At 45.2% G+C, this 16,306-nt stretch overlaps 1 protein-coding gene across 5 annotated transcripts; it reads right to left on the bottom strand.

Annotated features, from left to right (window-relative positions):
- acvr2aa (activin A receptor type 2Aa) lies at window positions 1-15,177 on the bottom strand. 5 transcript variants are annotated; one of them, XM_027287970.1, is made up of 13 exons: window positions 14,112-15,177; window positions 12,220-12,291; window positions 11,883-12,111; window positions 11,232-11,347; window positions 10,911-11,065; window positions 9,859-9,882; window positions 5,746-5,889; window positions 4,798-4,941; window positions 3,353-3,498; window positions 3,148-3,262; window positions 1,531-1,669; window positions 1,283-1,413; window positions 1-1,162 (listed from the first exon to the last, which is right to left on the bottom strand). In XM_027287970.1, the coding sequence occupies exons 1-13, from the start codon at window positions 14,164-14,166 to the stop codon at window positions 968-970; spliced, it is 1,665 nt and encodes a 554-aa protein (XP_027143771.1). In that variant the 5' UTR covers window positions 14,167-15,177; the 3' UTR covers window positions 1-967. The 5 variants fall into 5 exon arrangements, with proteins under 5 accessions (XP_027143771.1, XP_019123596.1, XP_010750016.1 ...); XM_019268051.2 differs by having other exon boundaries at window positions 12,220-12,255; window positions 14,112-15,175; XM_010751714.3 differs by lacking the exon at window positions 12,220-12,291 and having other exon boundaries at window positions 14,112-15,169.
- Between the last annotated feature and the right edge of the window lie 1,129 nt (window positions 15,178-16,306).

Genomic DNA, 16,306 nt, shown 5'->3' with positions numbered 1-16,306 from the left:
TATACTTTGATGAATTCAGTTTTATTTTTCAAAATGTTGAACTACATTTCGTCCACAGAATCAGAACAAAAAGAAGAAATCAACAGTGAACATTAGAAAAACGTTTGGAGTCGAACAAGAACGATCGAACTCTTCAGCGTTATAGATCAGTGTTATTGATCTGAGCTGATCAGCTGCTGACTCTCCATTTCTGAATCAACTCAGTGATTTTACAAACATCTGAACTTTGGAGGAAATTCAAAGAAACAACGTGAAGAAACTTTCAGGATGAAATTCTAATTATTTTCACAACAAAATGAAAATTTTCAAAGTTCAGAAAACGATAAATCACTTTTGTCGGATTGGTCCGTTCTGAGACGAGACCTTCACTGAGATCAGGGCGGTTCTGGTCCCATGATTCTGTTATTTGTATAATTGGACATGTTGACCCGTGGTCAGGGTCGCAGTCAGTGACAGCTTTGAACTCATGGACTGGATCAATGACCAACGCACCAGAGTCTGTTTGAACTGAACCAAAACAGGCCAGCTGTATGACCTGGACATGAACCTGGACCTGGACTCAAACTGAGCTTGGAACAAACATTATAAAATCTGAAAGGATATATATAAACATATAATACTAACCTGTGTGTGTGTATATATTCATACAAACAGACATTCAGGAGCTGTTTCTTCATTCACAGAAACGAAAACAGTTTTTAACCGTTAAATTAAAACCAAACAGTCACATCACTGTCGAAAACGTCTGCAGGAAGTCTTTAATTTTGTAATACAAAACAGGAACTGATGTCAGAGGTGGAGGTCATGATGTCAGAGGTGGAGGTCATGATGTCAGAGGTGGAGGTCAGTGTGGCTCCCTGCAGAGACTGTCCTCCATGTTGTCCTCTGGGTCACCTGACCGGTGATCAGAGACAGAAAACGCTTGTTGAGGGAGTCCCTGCTCCGTCCTGATTGGTCCTCTGCCTCGTCATAGGCTGGACTCTTTAGGCGGGTAGTCCACATTGGTTACCATGGTGACGACCGTGACGATCTCCTCAGGCGGCGTGACGCTCGTCTGCCGCTGCATCTGCACGACGCGTTCTTCTACGCAGCCAGCCGACAGCCGAGCTTCAGCCTCGTGATCCCAGCATTCCTCAATCGTCTCACAGAGGACAGACAGACCCTGCAGGGGGTGCCAAAACATCCACAACATGAGTCAGAACCAAAACATCCACAACAGGGGTCAGAACCAAAAGTAGATCATGTGTATGTGGTGCATTATGGGTAACATAGTCCGACTCACAGCATGTTTCTGCCAGCACTCTCTGAGTATCGGTCTCAGCTTCTTGTGGACGACCACCTCCTGCATGTCCTCCAGAGATGGATGTTGACCCACCTCTTCCTCAAAAGGCAGCATGTACTCGTCCACTGGACCTAGACCATCAGAGTCCAGGACAAACACAGTAGACCAGAGAGAAGGGGGACGTGTTCTCTTCAGAGTTTTACTCAATCATCACTTTTCCGGTCCAAATTTCATGTCCAGTTTCTTACCATCTGCAGCTTTGCAGCGAGAGGCGAGCTCCCAGAGCACCAGGCCCAGCGCGTACATGTCTATCCTCAGGAAGGCGTCTCTCTGAAAGTTAATGGCACCCTCCAGGACCTCAGGGGCCATGTACCTCCTGGTTCCCACCTGACGGACAAACAGGGACACACACCTGGTTTAGGACAACTGTTTACTTTGAAACACTGGAATAACACGATGTGTCGAACACGGTTTGTCATGAAGAGCAACTTCAAACATCTCAGCATGTGACGGTTTTTAGGGGTAACTATTTAATTTAATTTTTTTTTTTTTTTTTTTTGGGGTGCCAGCCAGGACTCAGCCTGACAATTTAAAAACTAGCTACCTCTCACGAAAACCAACACAAAGGGTGCATAAATTTAAACCAAAACTCATACAACCTTAAACAAAAAGGTGAACAAACCAAAATACCACTTTTCTTTTTGTTTGAAATATATTACACAACATAAACAATGTCCACTTCTTCAGTTCAATTCAGTTCACAACAGTCAGTTCAGTTCAGTTCAGTACAAACCAAAAACAACTGGTTTGTTCTTTCAGTTTATTCCCAGCAAAAATATATTTTCCACCAACAAAAAACACTTAATCCTCCAATAGGAAAGAAAAAAAAAAAAAACGTTTTAATATTCCGGATTTCCTCAGCTCACCAGCCGGCACACAGGGACTCTTCCTCCTCCGACGCTGGAAATCAAAAAGTCATTCCTGCAAGTCTGCATTGAGGGTAAAATCCAGGGACTAAGTTGCCTCAGTACTTTTTCCTCACTATGCTCTCCGCAGTGTGGGGACGAAACGCCGAACTGTCGCTCGTTTCGGTGCCGGTTTGCAAATGCAGGTAGCGCGCCGCCATGTTGGTTTATAGACGTCACTTTTAAAGGACGGTCATGCACCTGTTGCCTGGCAACCGGTGACATCACGTGGGCAGAGATGGGGGTAGCTCGTTATACCTCCTCCCCCTGAAAAAAGTCTGCACAGGTGATATAAATAACACAGTAAATTAGAAGCCCAGAAAATCCTCGTCATCTGTGTTGGCTTCAAAGATCTCCATGACTTGATGGCGTTGCTGCTTATCCCATTCCTCCGCTGTGGGATAGCAAGGTTTCATGTGTGCCATGTTAACCACTTTGAGGTCCATTCCTGAATCCTCCAGGACGATCTGGTAACAGAGTGGGCTCATTTTCTGCACCACTCTGTAGGGGCCTTTCCAACGGGGGGCAAGTTTAGAAAAAGACCTGTCAGCTTCGGATTGAGGGTGAGTACGGATCCAGACACGATCGTTGTCTGTAAAATTCCTGTTTCTTCTCCTTTTGTCATAGTTCAGTTTTTGTTTTTGTCTTGCTTTTCCCATGTTGGTGTTCAAACCTTTTTAATTCTGTTATTTGTTCAGCTGTGGTGTAAGCACTTGAATCATAGCTGTGACCCTTCAGAGGACGGCTCAGGTTTAGGTCTGCAGGCGTTACTCCAGTGGACTCGTGCACAGCAGAGTTCAAGGCAAATCGGAATTCACATAGGAGGCAATCATCAGATCCCCCATCGGTGACTTTATTTAAAACCAACAATCATTTCACTGTCCATGTGTGCTCTCTCACCTGTCCATGTGTGTCTCCAGGAGATTTTCCTGCCTCAAACCTGAGAGCGAGGCCGAAGTCAGCGATACAGGCGGTCAGGTTCGACTTCAGCAGGACGTTCTTACTCTTAAAGTCCCTGGAAAAACAGACAGTGACACCTCGTCTCCCGCAGGACAACACCTGTGTTTATACAGTGTGATGTGTGCACTGTGTGTGATGTGTGTACCTGTGTGCGATGGCAGGTTTGTGGCCGTCCTTGTGTCCAGGTACGTCTTCGTGCAGGTAAGCGAGACCTCGAGACATCGACTGAGCGATAAGACAGAGTTCAGACCAGGAGAGGACGTTTGCCTTCAGGTAGTCCGTCAGAGAACCCTGAGGAGAACATGGAACACGGGTTAGGTTCTGGTGTAACACCTCACACTGGTTTACCTGTGCTCAGGTGAAGTTAATACTCTGACATTGTCATTATTTCTATCATTATTCTATATAATCAATATTGTGATTGTATAATTTAAGATACAGATTATGTCCCAGCAGTCACATGAGTACAGGTGAAACACAACAACGACACAGCAGTGTTTATCTCGATGTCGCCCTTCTACCTGCCACAGGAAGTCGTCATCACTGTTGTTGCAAAGAAGCTTTGGGCTACGTGTTAACAGCCATTAGCAAACAGTAGCAGGTTAAAGTCTATTCAACATGTTCGATGACGGAGAATACAGAACACACTCCACCATGTTTATAGCAGCAGCTCCACCAGAGTCAACCATCAACCAGCTCCAGACACTCGTATGCACCCATGACTGTGCTCCATCACATGACACCACTGCAACAGTCAGATTCACGGATGACACAACTGTGGTGACGTGTCTGCCTACAGAGAGGAGGTACAGAAGCTGACAGAGTGTGCACAGGAAATAATCTGACTATTAACATAAAAAAAAGCAATCAGTCGGTTTCAGGAGCAGGCAGAATGTTCATGCACCACTGTACATCAACAGGGAGAAGGTGGAGCGCTTGTCCAGCTTTAAATTCCTGAGCACACATTACAGGGAACAAACAGCACAGCTGAGAAAGGCACAACAGTGGCTGTATCTCCTGACTGTGTCTCAGGACAGTAAACGTATTACAGCAGCTCCTCGTGTCATTCTGCCACTGCTCCATCGATCGTCCTCACATATAACTGAATATCAACAAGAGTACAATGAACATCACAAAACAACAGCTACCTGCCTTGGATGACATCTTCACCTCTCTGCCTGCAGAAGACAAACAACATCCTGAAAGACTCCTGTCACTCTGCACACTTGTGTGAACTGTCGCCCTCCAGGAAACACTACAACACTTTTTATCCTAACACCACCACCACGATCAACTCTGTGCTGAAAGCAAACTGGAACACGTCGCAACATGATAAACTGCAATTAAATGCAATAATTATGTTTTAACTGCATACGGTGGAATAAACTGTGTGTGAAATAAAACGTGTGAATGAAAGTATATATTATCTTTTTTTAAATTGTACACTGATCCCAGTTCTTTAGTGTTTGTTGTATAATTGCACAATAAGAATAAAGATATCTGATCTGATAACTGGGTTCTGTTCATGTTCTGCTGTGTTTCTCGGGTTGTTCTGCTGCAGTTCTCGGGTTGTCCAGCAGGTGTTAGCACCTTCTCGTGATAGGCCGTGATAAGCCACAGCTCCATCTCCACGTTGCTTCCTCTCCTCTCGGCTCCAAGGAATTGCAGCAGGTTCTCGTGTTTCATCCCGTTCAGGTTGAAGATCTCGTACTCGTTCTGCCATGACTGCTTGTCCTGAAAGAACAAAGAGGTCAGAGGTCAACGGTACCGACAAACACCTCTGACATCACGTTTCTCTGCTGATGGATGTTGATTGATATTTGCAGCAGCCAATAGCGAGTCGTGTTACACACTGTAGCTAGCACTATTAGCTAGCATCAGCGTCTACCTTCCAGTGAACATGGCCAGACCGAACGGAACCTCTGAACCAGCAGAGTCCAGTCTAACAGTGAACACAGCGACAGAACCTCTGAACCAGCAGAGTCCAGTCTAACAGTGAACACAGCGACAGAACCTCTGAACCGGCAGTGTCCAGTCTAACAGTGAACACAGCGACAGAACCTCTGAACCAGCAGTGTCCAGTCTAACAGTGAACACAGCAGCAGAACCTCTGAACCGGCAGTGTCCAGTCTAACAGTGAACACAGCAGCCTATCAGGTGGTTTTCTTGCCGGGTTTGGCTCCTGGTGTCCCGGGCTGAGTCAGTTCAGGTAGCTACATGACTGACCGAGCTAACCACAGTTAGCGCTTCACTACTGATCAATGTTTCCATCAAAAAGTCTGTAAATCACGTCGGTAGTTTAATGTTATTCCCTGTTGATCTCAGAGGCTCCAACCCGGTCGCTGAGCCCGGTTCTGTTACCTGCCAACGGCAGATTCAGTTGGCTGCAGGTAATTAGTGGTTAGTCTAAAGCTATCTGTCAAACAAATAGTTAAATATACAGGAAGTCCAATTAGTCTAAATGGTTCTGTGGTCAGGTTTGGACCTGCATGTCGATGATGACGACAGTGTGTTTGATGCAGCTCGGACAGTACTGACCTGGACGGGGAAGATTTTGACAGCCACGTATTCACCGAGCAGCTGAGCCTTCCACACGCAGCCGAAGCGCCCCCTGGCTTTGATCTCTAGTAACTGCAGCGGCTTTTGGCCCAGGATTGGGGAGGGGGGCAGTGGGCCGGGGTCCTGGAGGGAACAACATGAACACAAAGGTGTCAGGTGTTGTTGCATGTTATTGTGATATTGTGTGTTAAAGTGTGTTATGATGTTATTGTGTGTTATCATGTGTCATCATGTTATTGTGTGTTATGGTGTGTTATAGTATGTTGTTTTTTTTAATTGTTTCAGGGTTATGCCTAGTCAGGCAAGGTATTGGTTGAAGATGTAGTCACATCTCCCTTTACTGAAAACTACTCAAACCCTCTCTCTCTCTGATCCAGAGCTGCAGTCTTACACGCTTCTCTGCGCCTCCATTAGAGCAGCTGCCCACCCAGTCCTTTAGTATAGAGACTGTGTCTGTCCCCCGTCCACCTACATTATTTAAAGATAAAACAAACAGAAGAGGAGTTCATCATAAAAACTTAATACAAATTAAATCAACATCTCCAACAGTCCAAAATAAGAGAATTAAATGTGGACTCAGGTCTTTGTCATCTAAATCTGTCCTAGTCAATGAATTAATATCTGATTATGATATTGATTTGTTCTGTCTCACTGAAACCTGGCTGCAGGAGGATGAATATGTTGCTTAAATTAATCCACTCCTCCGAGTCATTATAATACTCATGTTCCTCGAAGTACTGGTCGAGGTGGTGGAGTTGGAGCCATATTTGACTCAAGTCTATTAATAAATCCTAAACCTAAACTAAATTATAATTCATTTGAAAGTCTTGTTCTTAACCTCACTCACCCAACCTGGAAAACATCGCAGCCAATTTTATTTGTTACAGTATATCGAGCTCCAGGTCCTTATTCTGAATTTTTATCTGAATTTGCAGAATTTGCATCAGGCTTGATCCTTAAAACAGATAAAGTAATTATTGTAGGTGATTTTAACATTCATGTGGACAACCACAATGATAGTCTTAGTACTGCGTAAATAAACCGACTCACTTACATCTGAGAGGCTCTGCCTCTCTGATGTGCTCCTTTTATACCCAGTCATGTTACTGACCTGTTGCCAATTAACCTAATTAACTGTCAAATGCTCCTCCAGTTGTTTTTGATTTGTGCCATATACTTTTCCAGCCTTTTGTTGCCCCTGTCAAATCAAATAAAAATCAGTTGTTCCAACTTTTTTGAGATGGGTTTTTTGTAGGCAAGTTTTTCCTCACTGGAACCGAGGGTCTAAGGACAGAGGGTGTCACTCCCTGTACAGATTGTAAAGCCTCAGAGGAAAATGGGCTATACAAATGGGCTATACAAATACAATTTGATTTGATGTGTTGCTTCCATCAATTTTAAAATGAGCTAATATTTTCCATGAAATGGTAAAATGTCTCAGTTTTAACACGTGGTATGTTGTTTATGTTCTGTTAGGAATAAAATATGGGTTTGCAATGATTTGCAAATGATTGTGTTCTGTTTTTAATTTACATTTTACACAACTGTGTAAAATGTAAATTAAAAACCTAAAAATTTACATTTTATCCTAAAGCTAAACTAAGTGAATTTAGTTTAGGTTTAGGATTTATTAATAGACTTGAGTCAAATATGGCTCCAACTCCACCACCTCGACCAGTACTTCGAGGAACATGAGTATTATAATGACTCGGAGGAGTGGATTCATTTAAGCTAACATATTCATCCTCCTGCAGCCAGGTTTCAGTGAGGCAAAACAAATCAATATCATAATCAGATATTAATTCATTGACTAAGACAGCTTTAGATGACAAAGACCTGATATTCAAGAGTCCACATTCAATTCTCTTATTTTGGACTGTTGGAGATGTTGATTTAATTTGTATTAAGTTTTTATGATGAACTCCTCTTCCATTTGTTTTATCTTTAAATAATGTAGGTGGACGGGGACAGACACAGTCTCTATACTAAAGGACTGGGTGGACGGGGACAGACACAGTCTCTATACTAAAGGACTGGGTGGACGGGGACAGACACAGTCTCTATACTAAAGGACTGGGTGGGCAGCTGCTCTAATGGAGGCGCAGAGAGCGTGTAAGACTGCAGCTCTGCTTCCTGGTCTCAACTCTGGGTTGTCGACATGGTTTTGGTCAGCTAATAAACTTGGCCATATTTCTAGATATGAGAGCTGCTCCATCCAAAGTGGGATGGATGCCGTCTCTCCTAATCAGACCAGGTTTTCCCCAGAAAGGGGTCCAATTATCTATGAAGCCCACATCGTTTGCTGGACACCACCTCGACAGCCAGCGGTGAAATGACGACATGCGGCTAAACATGTCGTCACTGGTCACATTGGGGAGGGGACCAGAGAAAACTACGGAGTCCGACATCGTTTTGGCGTATTCACACACCAATCACATCTCTCCCATTTTGGCTTCCTTGCATTGGCTCCCTATTGAATCTAGAATAGAATTTAAATTCTTCTCCTTACTTACAAAGCTCTTCATGGTCAGGCACCATCATATCTAAAAGAGCTCATAGTACCTTACTACCCCTCTAGAACACTGCGCTCTCAGGACGCTGGGTTCCTTGTGGTTCCTATAGTCTCCAAAAGTAGATTGGGAGCCAGAGCTTTCAGCTATCAGGCTCCTCTTCTGTGGAACAAACTACCATTCTGGGTTCAGGAGGCAGACACGGTCAACACCTTTAAGAGTAGACTGAAGACTTTCCTTTTTGATAGAGCTTATAGTTAGTGCTGACTCAGGTCATCCCTTAGTTATGCTGCTAACGGACTAGACTACCGGGGGACTATCTGCCACTCTCTATCTTTAACTCAACCGGTCGTGGTGGATGACTGTCTGCGAATGAGCTTGGGTCTGTTCGAGGTTTCTGCCTAACCCTAACCCTGCCGGAAGTTTTTCCTTGCCACCGTCACCAAGTGCTTTCTCATGGTGGAACTGTCTGTAAATAATATTATAGAGTACGGTCCTAGACCTCTGTATGAAAAGTGTCATGAGATAACTTGAAGATGTATGGTGCTATATAAATAAAAATTAAAAATTAAATTTTTGTGTGTTATCGTGGTATTGTGTGTTCTTGTGTGATATCATGTTATAGTGTGTTAACGTGTGATATAGTGTGTACGCGTGTGTTATCATGTTATAGTGTGTAATCGTGTTATCATGTGTACGCGTGTGTTATAGTGTGTTATCGTGTGTAATCATGTTATAGTGTGTTATCCTGTGATTGTGTGTTATAGTGTGTTATCATGTTATTGTGTGTTATCGTGTGTTATTATGCGTTACGCCCAAACCCCACCGGGCCCATCCACGGCACGTCATCGTGAGTAATACGCGGCCATTCTAGTCAATGTATCAAACCCCACTGGCTCCACCGTGGTCCATTTCAGACGCTTGACGTGAGCAGCAGGCGTCAATTTACACAGACTACCTCTAGTGGGCAGAAGCCAGGCACAGAAAAAGTATAGAGAATCTGGTGGATTTTCAAAATAAAATACCCAGTGCAAACTGCCGGTCGTAAAAACAGACAAAAGAGAAACTAATTAACTATGTAGCATATTTAAAATGGCAAAGGGAAAATGGCCAAATCTGAGCAAGTAAACAAAGTCTGGCAGGCTAAACGCTCGCTTCTGAAACAGTCCCTGAGGACGACCACATACGCGACACTCACGCAACGCACCGTGGACCGGCCCAGTGGGGTTTCAGGGTTTCCGTGTTATTGTGTGTTATCATGTTATTGTGTGTTATAGTGTGTGTTCTTATGGATCCTGGTTCATCAGCCTTTTCCCGTCATAGTCATGCCCACTGCCTGAATGCATGCAAGTCTAGAAACTCTGTCCTCACAGTCTCATATGATTCATATTAATCATGCACATCGGGTGATCAGTACATGGAAATGACGTTTTTTTAGAACATGACACCATCAGACAACACATCAGAACAAATAAATAAATAATAAAATAAAATAATATAAAGTAATAATATGAAGATAAAGATGCAAACTGAAAGAGAAACATGGCAAACAGGCAGCGATGGAGCAGTTTGATCTTCTTACCTCAATCATGATATGAAAAGCGTGCTGAGAGGCAGAAACAGGTCACAGTCAGACATACACTGATACTCTACATCTGTGTATACCCTGTTTATAACCTGCGTATACCCTGTGTATAATCTGTGTATAACCTGTTTATACCCTGTGTATAACCTGTTTACCCTGTGTATAACCTGTTTATACCCTGTGTATAATCTGTGTATAACCTGTTTATACCCTGTGTATAACCTGTTTACCCTGTTTATAACCTGCGTATACCCTGTGTATAACCTGTTTATACCCTGTGTATAACCTGTTTATACCCTGTGTAAACCCTTTGTATACTCTTTATAACCGGCGTATACCCCGTTTATAACCTGTGCATAACCTGTTTATAACCTGTGCATAACCTGTTTATAACCCGTGTATATCTTGTGTATACCCTGTTTATAACCTGTGTATACCCTGTTTATAACCTGTGTGTACCCGGTTTATAACCTGCGTATACCCTGTTTATAACCCGTGTATACCCTGTGTATACCCTGTTTATAACTTGTGTATACCCTGTTTATAACCTATGTATACCCTGTTTATAACCCGTGTATACCCTGTTTATAACCTGCGTATACCCTGTTTAAAACCTGTGTGTACCCTGTTTATAACCTGCGTATACCCTGTTTATAACCCGTGTATACCCTGTGTATACCCTGTTTATAACCTGTGTGTACCGTTTATACCCCTCTGGGCATCCACACTAATAAGAATAAGCCCGAGAGATTTTAAAGAGTGTGCTCTTTCAGGCACACTCAATAAAGATTTGGGCAGCCACACTAATAATATATAAACAGGGTATAAAAGTCTCTCCAGGTCTGGTTCTGTTCAGCAGCCTCAGTTTAAGTTTAGAGATTCAGAGAACAAAGGAAAATAATTTAAACTTCACAAGTCGTTCACTGATGTTTCTCTGTAGTGCATTCATTAAATGTTGATGGGAGATCAAGTCGAATGTTATCTGCTCATGACAGACATGAACCTGATGGAACAATTAAGAACTAATCCCTCTGTACGATGTGTCTCACCTGTGTGGGTACCAGGACAGGTGGGTAGGCCAGTTTGTGGTGTCGGTACATCCAGAAGGAGATGAGTACGATGGCGGAGATGGCCATGATGGGAACCACTGAGTACATCAGAGTGGTGAGCACCGGAGGCCTCGCCGTCACTGGTTTGTTCGTCGCTATGGAAACAGGAGAGGGCCAAACATTACAAGTAATAAGTACATTTATAAAAGTTACAGTTCAGGTATGAAATCCTCCAGAACATCCTGATCAGGTCTACGTGGGTCTTACATGATACCAGGTCTACGTGGGTCTTACATGGTACCAGGTCTACATGGGTCTTACATGGTACTGGGGTCTGGTTGGTGTCCGGACTGTAGGAGAACTTGTGGTTACACAGACTTCCTTCACAGCAGCAGAAGAAGACTTCAGGAACATCTTTCATCTCCACACACTCGGTCCTGTCAGGAGAAGAACAACACCACACTTCCTGTTTCACACTTTTGCTGTTACAGCTGGTCCACCTATTGATATCAGGGTGTGGGTCAGGTGACCCAACAGATGTCAGGGTGTGGGTCAGGTGACCCAATAGATGTCAGGGTGTGGGTCACCTGAAGAGATGATGACAAAAACAGACAATGACAGATGACTGCAACAACAGACAAGCATGACTGGACCACTGGAAGCTTCAGAGGTGTCAGTTTACCTCGTGGACTGCAAGTACCAACCCCAGACCTGCGTCATCAGATCAACCTGTCCTTCATGTCTGTCTTTCAGGTGTCTCTTACCTGTGGTAACAGATCAACCTGTCCTTCACGTCTGTCTTTCAGGTGTCTCTCACCTGCGTCATCAGATCAACCTGTCCTTCACGTCTGTCTCAAGTGTCTCTCACCTGTAGTAACAGATCAACCTGTCCTTCATGTCCGTCTCAAGTGTCTCTCACCTGCAGTAACAGATCAACATGTCCTTCACGTCTATCTCTCAGGTGTCTCTCACCTGTCGTAACAGTTGACGTCATCCAGCCAGCAGCCCTGTTTGACCACCTGGACAACTCCAGACACGTTCTTCCAGGTGGCAAAGCAGTGAAGCCTTTTATCCTTCTCTCCTGAACAGGTGACCTCCCCACTGACGTTCCCCCGGCTCTCCAATGAGGACGAGAACGAAGACGAAGGGTTGTAGTTGTAGTGGACACACTTTTGAGTATCTGATCGACCCAGGATCGCACCTGAGGAGGAGACAGGAGGACAGGTTAACAACACACCTGAGGAGGAGACAGGAGGACAGGTTAACACCACACCAGAGGAGGAGACAGGAGGACAGGTTAACACCACACCTGAGGAGAAGACAGGTGGACAGGTTAACACCACACCTGAGGAGGAGACAGGAGGACAGGTTAACAACAGACCTGAGGAGAAGACAGGAGGACAGGTTAACAATACACCTGAGGAGGAGACAGGAGGACAGGTTAACAACAACACACCTGAGGAAGAGACAGGAGGACAGGTTACAAACACACAGCTGTAATGTGTCAGTAGGATGTCCCAGACTGATTCAGCGTCAGATGAAGACAGACAAACAATCGATCCTGGTCTCCATATTTTCCTCTAAACATCAAAGCAGAGTCTGTTCAGTTCATTTCTACAGCTCCATCATAACTTCAGTGATCTCATGACACTTTCCACACAGAGCAGGTCAAACTGTACGATATGATTTACAGAGACCAACAGTTCAACATGAGCAACGGTGGCGAGGAAAAAGCTAATGTTAGCTCAGTCTGTTAGCTGCTGTTAGCTCAGTCTGTTAGCTGCTGTTAGCTAATGTTAGCTCAGTCTGTTAGCTAATGTTAGCCCAGTCTGTTAGCTAATATTAATTCAGTCTGTTAGCTAATGTTAGTTCAGTCTGTTAGCTAATATTAGCTCAGTCTGTTAGCTGCTGTTAGCTGCTCTTAGCTCAGTTTGTTAGCTGCTGTTAGCTAATGTTAGCTCAGTTTGTTAGCTAATGTTAGCTCAGTTTGTTAGCTTATGTTAGCTCAGTGTGTTAGCTGCTGTTAGCTAATGTTAGCTCAGCCTGTTAGCTGCTGTTAATTTATGTTAACGCAGTTTGTTAGCTCATGTCAGCTCAGTCTGTTAGCTGCTGTTAGCTCGTGTTAGCTCAGTTTGTTAGCTGCTGTTAGCTCATGTCAGCTCAGTCTGTTAGTTAATGTTAGCTCAGTTTGTTAGCTAATGTTAACTCAGTCTGTTAGCTGCTGTTAGCTAATGTTAGCTCAGTTTGTTAGCTAATGTTAACTCAGTCTGTTAGCTAATGTCAGCTCAGTCTGTTAGCTGCTGTTAGCTAATGTCTGTTCAATCTGTTAGCTAATGTTAGCTCAGTCTGTTAGCTAATGTCAGCTCAGTCTGTTAGCTAATGTCAGCTCAGTCTGTTAGCTAATGTTAACTCTGTTTGTTAGCTAATGTTAACTCAGTCTGTTAGCTGCTGTTAGCTAATGTCAACTCAGTCTGTTAGCTAATGTTAGCTCAGTCTGTTAGCTAATGTTAACTCAGTTTGTTAACTATTGTTAGCTCAGTTTGTTAGCTGCTGTTAGCTCATGTTAGCTCAGTCTGTTAGCTGCTGTTAGCTCATGTTAGCTGCTGTTAACTAATGTTAGCTCAGTCTGTAAGCTAATGTTAACTCAGTTTGTTAGCTATTGTTAGCTCAGTTTGTTAGCTGCTGTTAGCTCAGTCTGTTAGCTGCTGTTAGTTCATGCTAGCTCAGTCTGTTAGCTGCTGTTAGCTCATGTTAGCTCAGTCTGTTAGCTGCTGTTAACTCATGTTAGCTGCTGTTGGCTAATGTTAACTCAGTTTGTTAGCTATTGTTAGCTCAGTTTGTTAGCTGCTGTTAGTTCATGTTAGCTCAGTTTATTAGCTGCTGTTAGTTCATGTTAGTTCAGTCTGTTAGCTGCTGTTAGCTCAGTCTGTTAGCTGCTGTTAGCTCAGTCTGTTAGCTGCTGTTAGCTCAGTCTGTTAGCCGGACTGTGAGCTCAGAGGGGCAGTGGTAGTGTTGGTACCACAGGTGTTTTGGACCACCTGGAAGAGGAAGAGGACGTTTACAGGTCCTGGTCGCTGATGAGGGAATGCTGTCTGTCATGCCAGAACCTGAGCCAACGTAACCGGGCTCGCTTTGGTCACGTGGTCATACTGTAAACAAACCATCAAGGGGAATCAGCTGACCCTCAGACAGGTGACTCACCTGAGGAGCAGGAGATGAGGAACACGCTGAAGGCCAGTTTGGTGGCTGATCCCATCGTTGATAGACTCGTTCCGTAATTTCAGCCGGATTAGCGCCCTTTAAACTAGCGGTGCCTCTGACACCATGTCCCGGCCCGGACTCGTCCAGTCCCGTTTATGTGCGGACAGGCCCGGTCAGAGAGGCCGGTGTGTGAGCAGGAAGCACCGCCGAACAGCCGTTAAAGACCGGCCGACTTTGAGCTGTCTTCATCTGGTCAGAGGCGGCTGAGCGGGCCGGTGTCGGTGCTGCCGGTGTCGGTTTATGCGGCTGGTCTGTGACAGTCGAGGTGTCCTTTCTTCTTCGGAAACATGTCCCTCGGCTCGGTGTTAAAGCGGGATGAAGCGGCTCCGCAGACGGCTCTTCTTCTCAGAAACTGTCGCTTTCCCTGGACAGTAACAGTCAGAGCTGGAGGGAAGGTGAAGCCGGGGGTTCACAGCATGTTAGCACGGCAAACCGTTGCTGTGATCTGGGGTCAGAGACCCGGTCCAGGTCCTCCACCATCAGCCGAAATGTTCCCGAGCAAAGCCGCAGTCCTCGCAGCGCCGCTGGGTCACCGAGCAGCTAGCTGGCCCGGTACCTCCACAGCTCGCAGCCTGCTGTGATTCCTGACTGGAGACCGAGGAGGAGAACCATGGAGGCTTAGCTCGAGCTGCGAGGGCAGGTCGTGTCTATCATGCCGGACTGAGTGAACACAAACAGCCGAGGGTCGCTGCTCTCCGTCCGGCCTCGCGTCACTCTCTCCCCGCTGGAGCAAGTACTGGCAAGATGGCCGCCGCTCGGATTAGTTTGTTTTTTTTCCTCCTTCTTCCAGAGTCCACGGCTTCGTCACGTGACTGACACCAGCACTGGCCAATAGAACGTGTCGAAGCTGCTCGACCCGTGTTCTTCCACCAATCCCGTTCGGCGTCCTGACGTGGGACGGCTGGAAATGCCCGCCTTCTGTCAGGGAGAGTGGCGAGCCGTCAGAACCGGTCCGAAAGTGGACCGGAGAATAGACCAGAATCACATAATGGGTCAGAAGTGCACCCATCCTCACCATTTAGAATATATTAAAGGGACACGTCAAACCTGGACGTAGTCTCTGTGACGTCCCTGCAGACTGTCTAAAACCTGGACGTAGTCTCTGTGACGTCCCCACAGACTGTCTAAAACCTGGACGTAGTCTCTGAGACGTCCCCGCAGACTGTCTAAAACCTGGACGTAGTCTCTGTGACGTCCTCACAGACTGTCTAAAACCTGGACGTAGTCTCTGAGACGTCCCCACAGACTGTCTAAAACCTGGACGTAGTCTCTGAGACGTCCCCACAGACTGTCTAAAACCTGGACGTAGTCTCTGAGACGTCCCCACAGACTGTCTAAAACCTGGACGTAGTCTCTGAGACGTCCCCACAGACTGTCTAAAACCTGGACGTAGTCTCTGTGACGTCCTCACAGACTGTCTAAAACCTGGACGTAGTCTCTGAGACGTCCCCACAGACGGTCTAAACCTGGACGTAGTCTCTGAGACGTCCCCACAGACTGTCTAAAACCTGGATGTAGTCTCTGTGACGTCCCCGCAGACTGTCCAAAACCTGGATGTAGTCTCTGTGACGTCCCCGCGGACTGTACAAAACCTGGACGTAGTCTCCGTGACGTCCCCGCGGACTGTACAAAACCTGGACGTAGTCCCGCGACGTCCCGTGTAACTGTCCAAAACCTGGACGCTGCAATAAACTGAAAAACCTGTTCATACGTGTCTCACGGAAGAAGCACAGTTACATGACACTGACAGAACATGACCAGATCTTATCACTGATAACCGTCCCCCTTCCAGATCAATTGTACCCATCATGTATAATCCCTGTCCTATAATCCAGCAGCAGTGGTTCAGGTTCGGTCAGTGGTACAGTTCATGGTTTAGTCTGTGGTTTAGTTTGTAGTACAGACTGTGGGTTCAAGGGTTGAGTCGTCCAAAAATTAGATGGTCGATGGTTCAGATCCCACCTAGCCCAGCTAGCACCTGCACCTTGCATGCCAGTCAACACCATCAATATATAAATGTGTGAATGAGATATGTAGTGAAAAAAACCTTGGAGTGGTCAGAAGATTAAAAAGGAGCTCTATAATATAGTCCATTTATCATAGGTCATTGGACATATTACATTGGGTTTTAGTGT

Source organism: Larimichthys crocea, chromosome XIV (genome assembly GCF_000972845.2).
Source record: "Larimichthys crocea isolate SSNF chromosome XIV, L_crocea_2.0, whole genome shotgun sequence".
Classification (NCBI taxonomy): domain Eukaryota; kingdom Metazoa; phylum Chordata; class Actinopteri; family Sciaenidae; genus Larimichthys; species Larimichthys crocea.
This window is presented reverse-complemented; position numbering and strand designations above follow the sequence as displayed.

Coding starts and splice junctions, on each gene's coding strand:
- acvr2aa (XM_027287970.1), bottom strand. CDS start 14,166: ATGGGATCAGCCACCAAACTGGCCTTCAGCGTGTTCCTCATCTCCTGC. Junction 12,292..14,111: donor CCTCATCTCCTGCTCCTCAG/GTGAGTCACCTG, acceptor TCTTCTCCTCAG/GTCTGTTGTTAACCTGTCCT. Junction 9,883..10,910: donor CTGTCCTGGTACCCACACAG/GTGAGACACATC, acceptor TCTGCCTCTCAG/CACGCTTTTCATATCATGAT.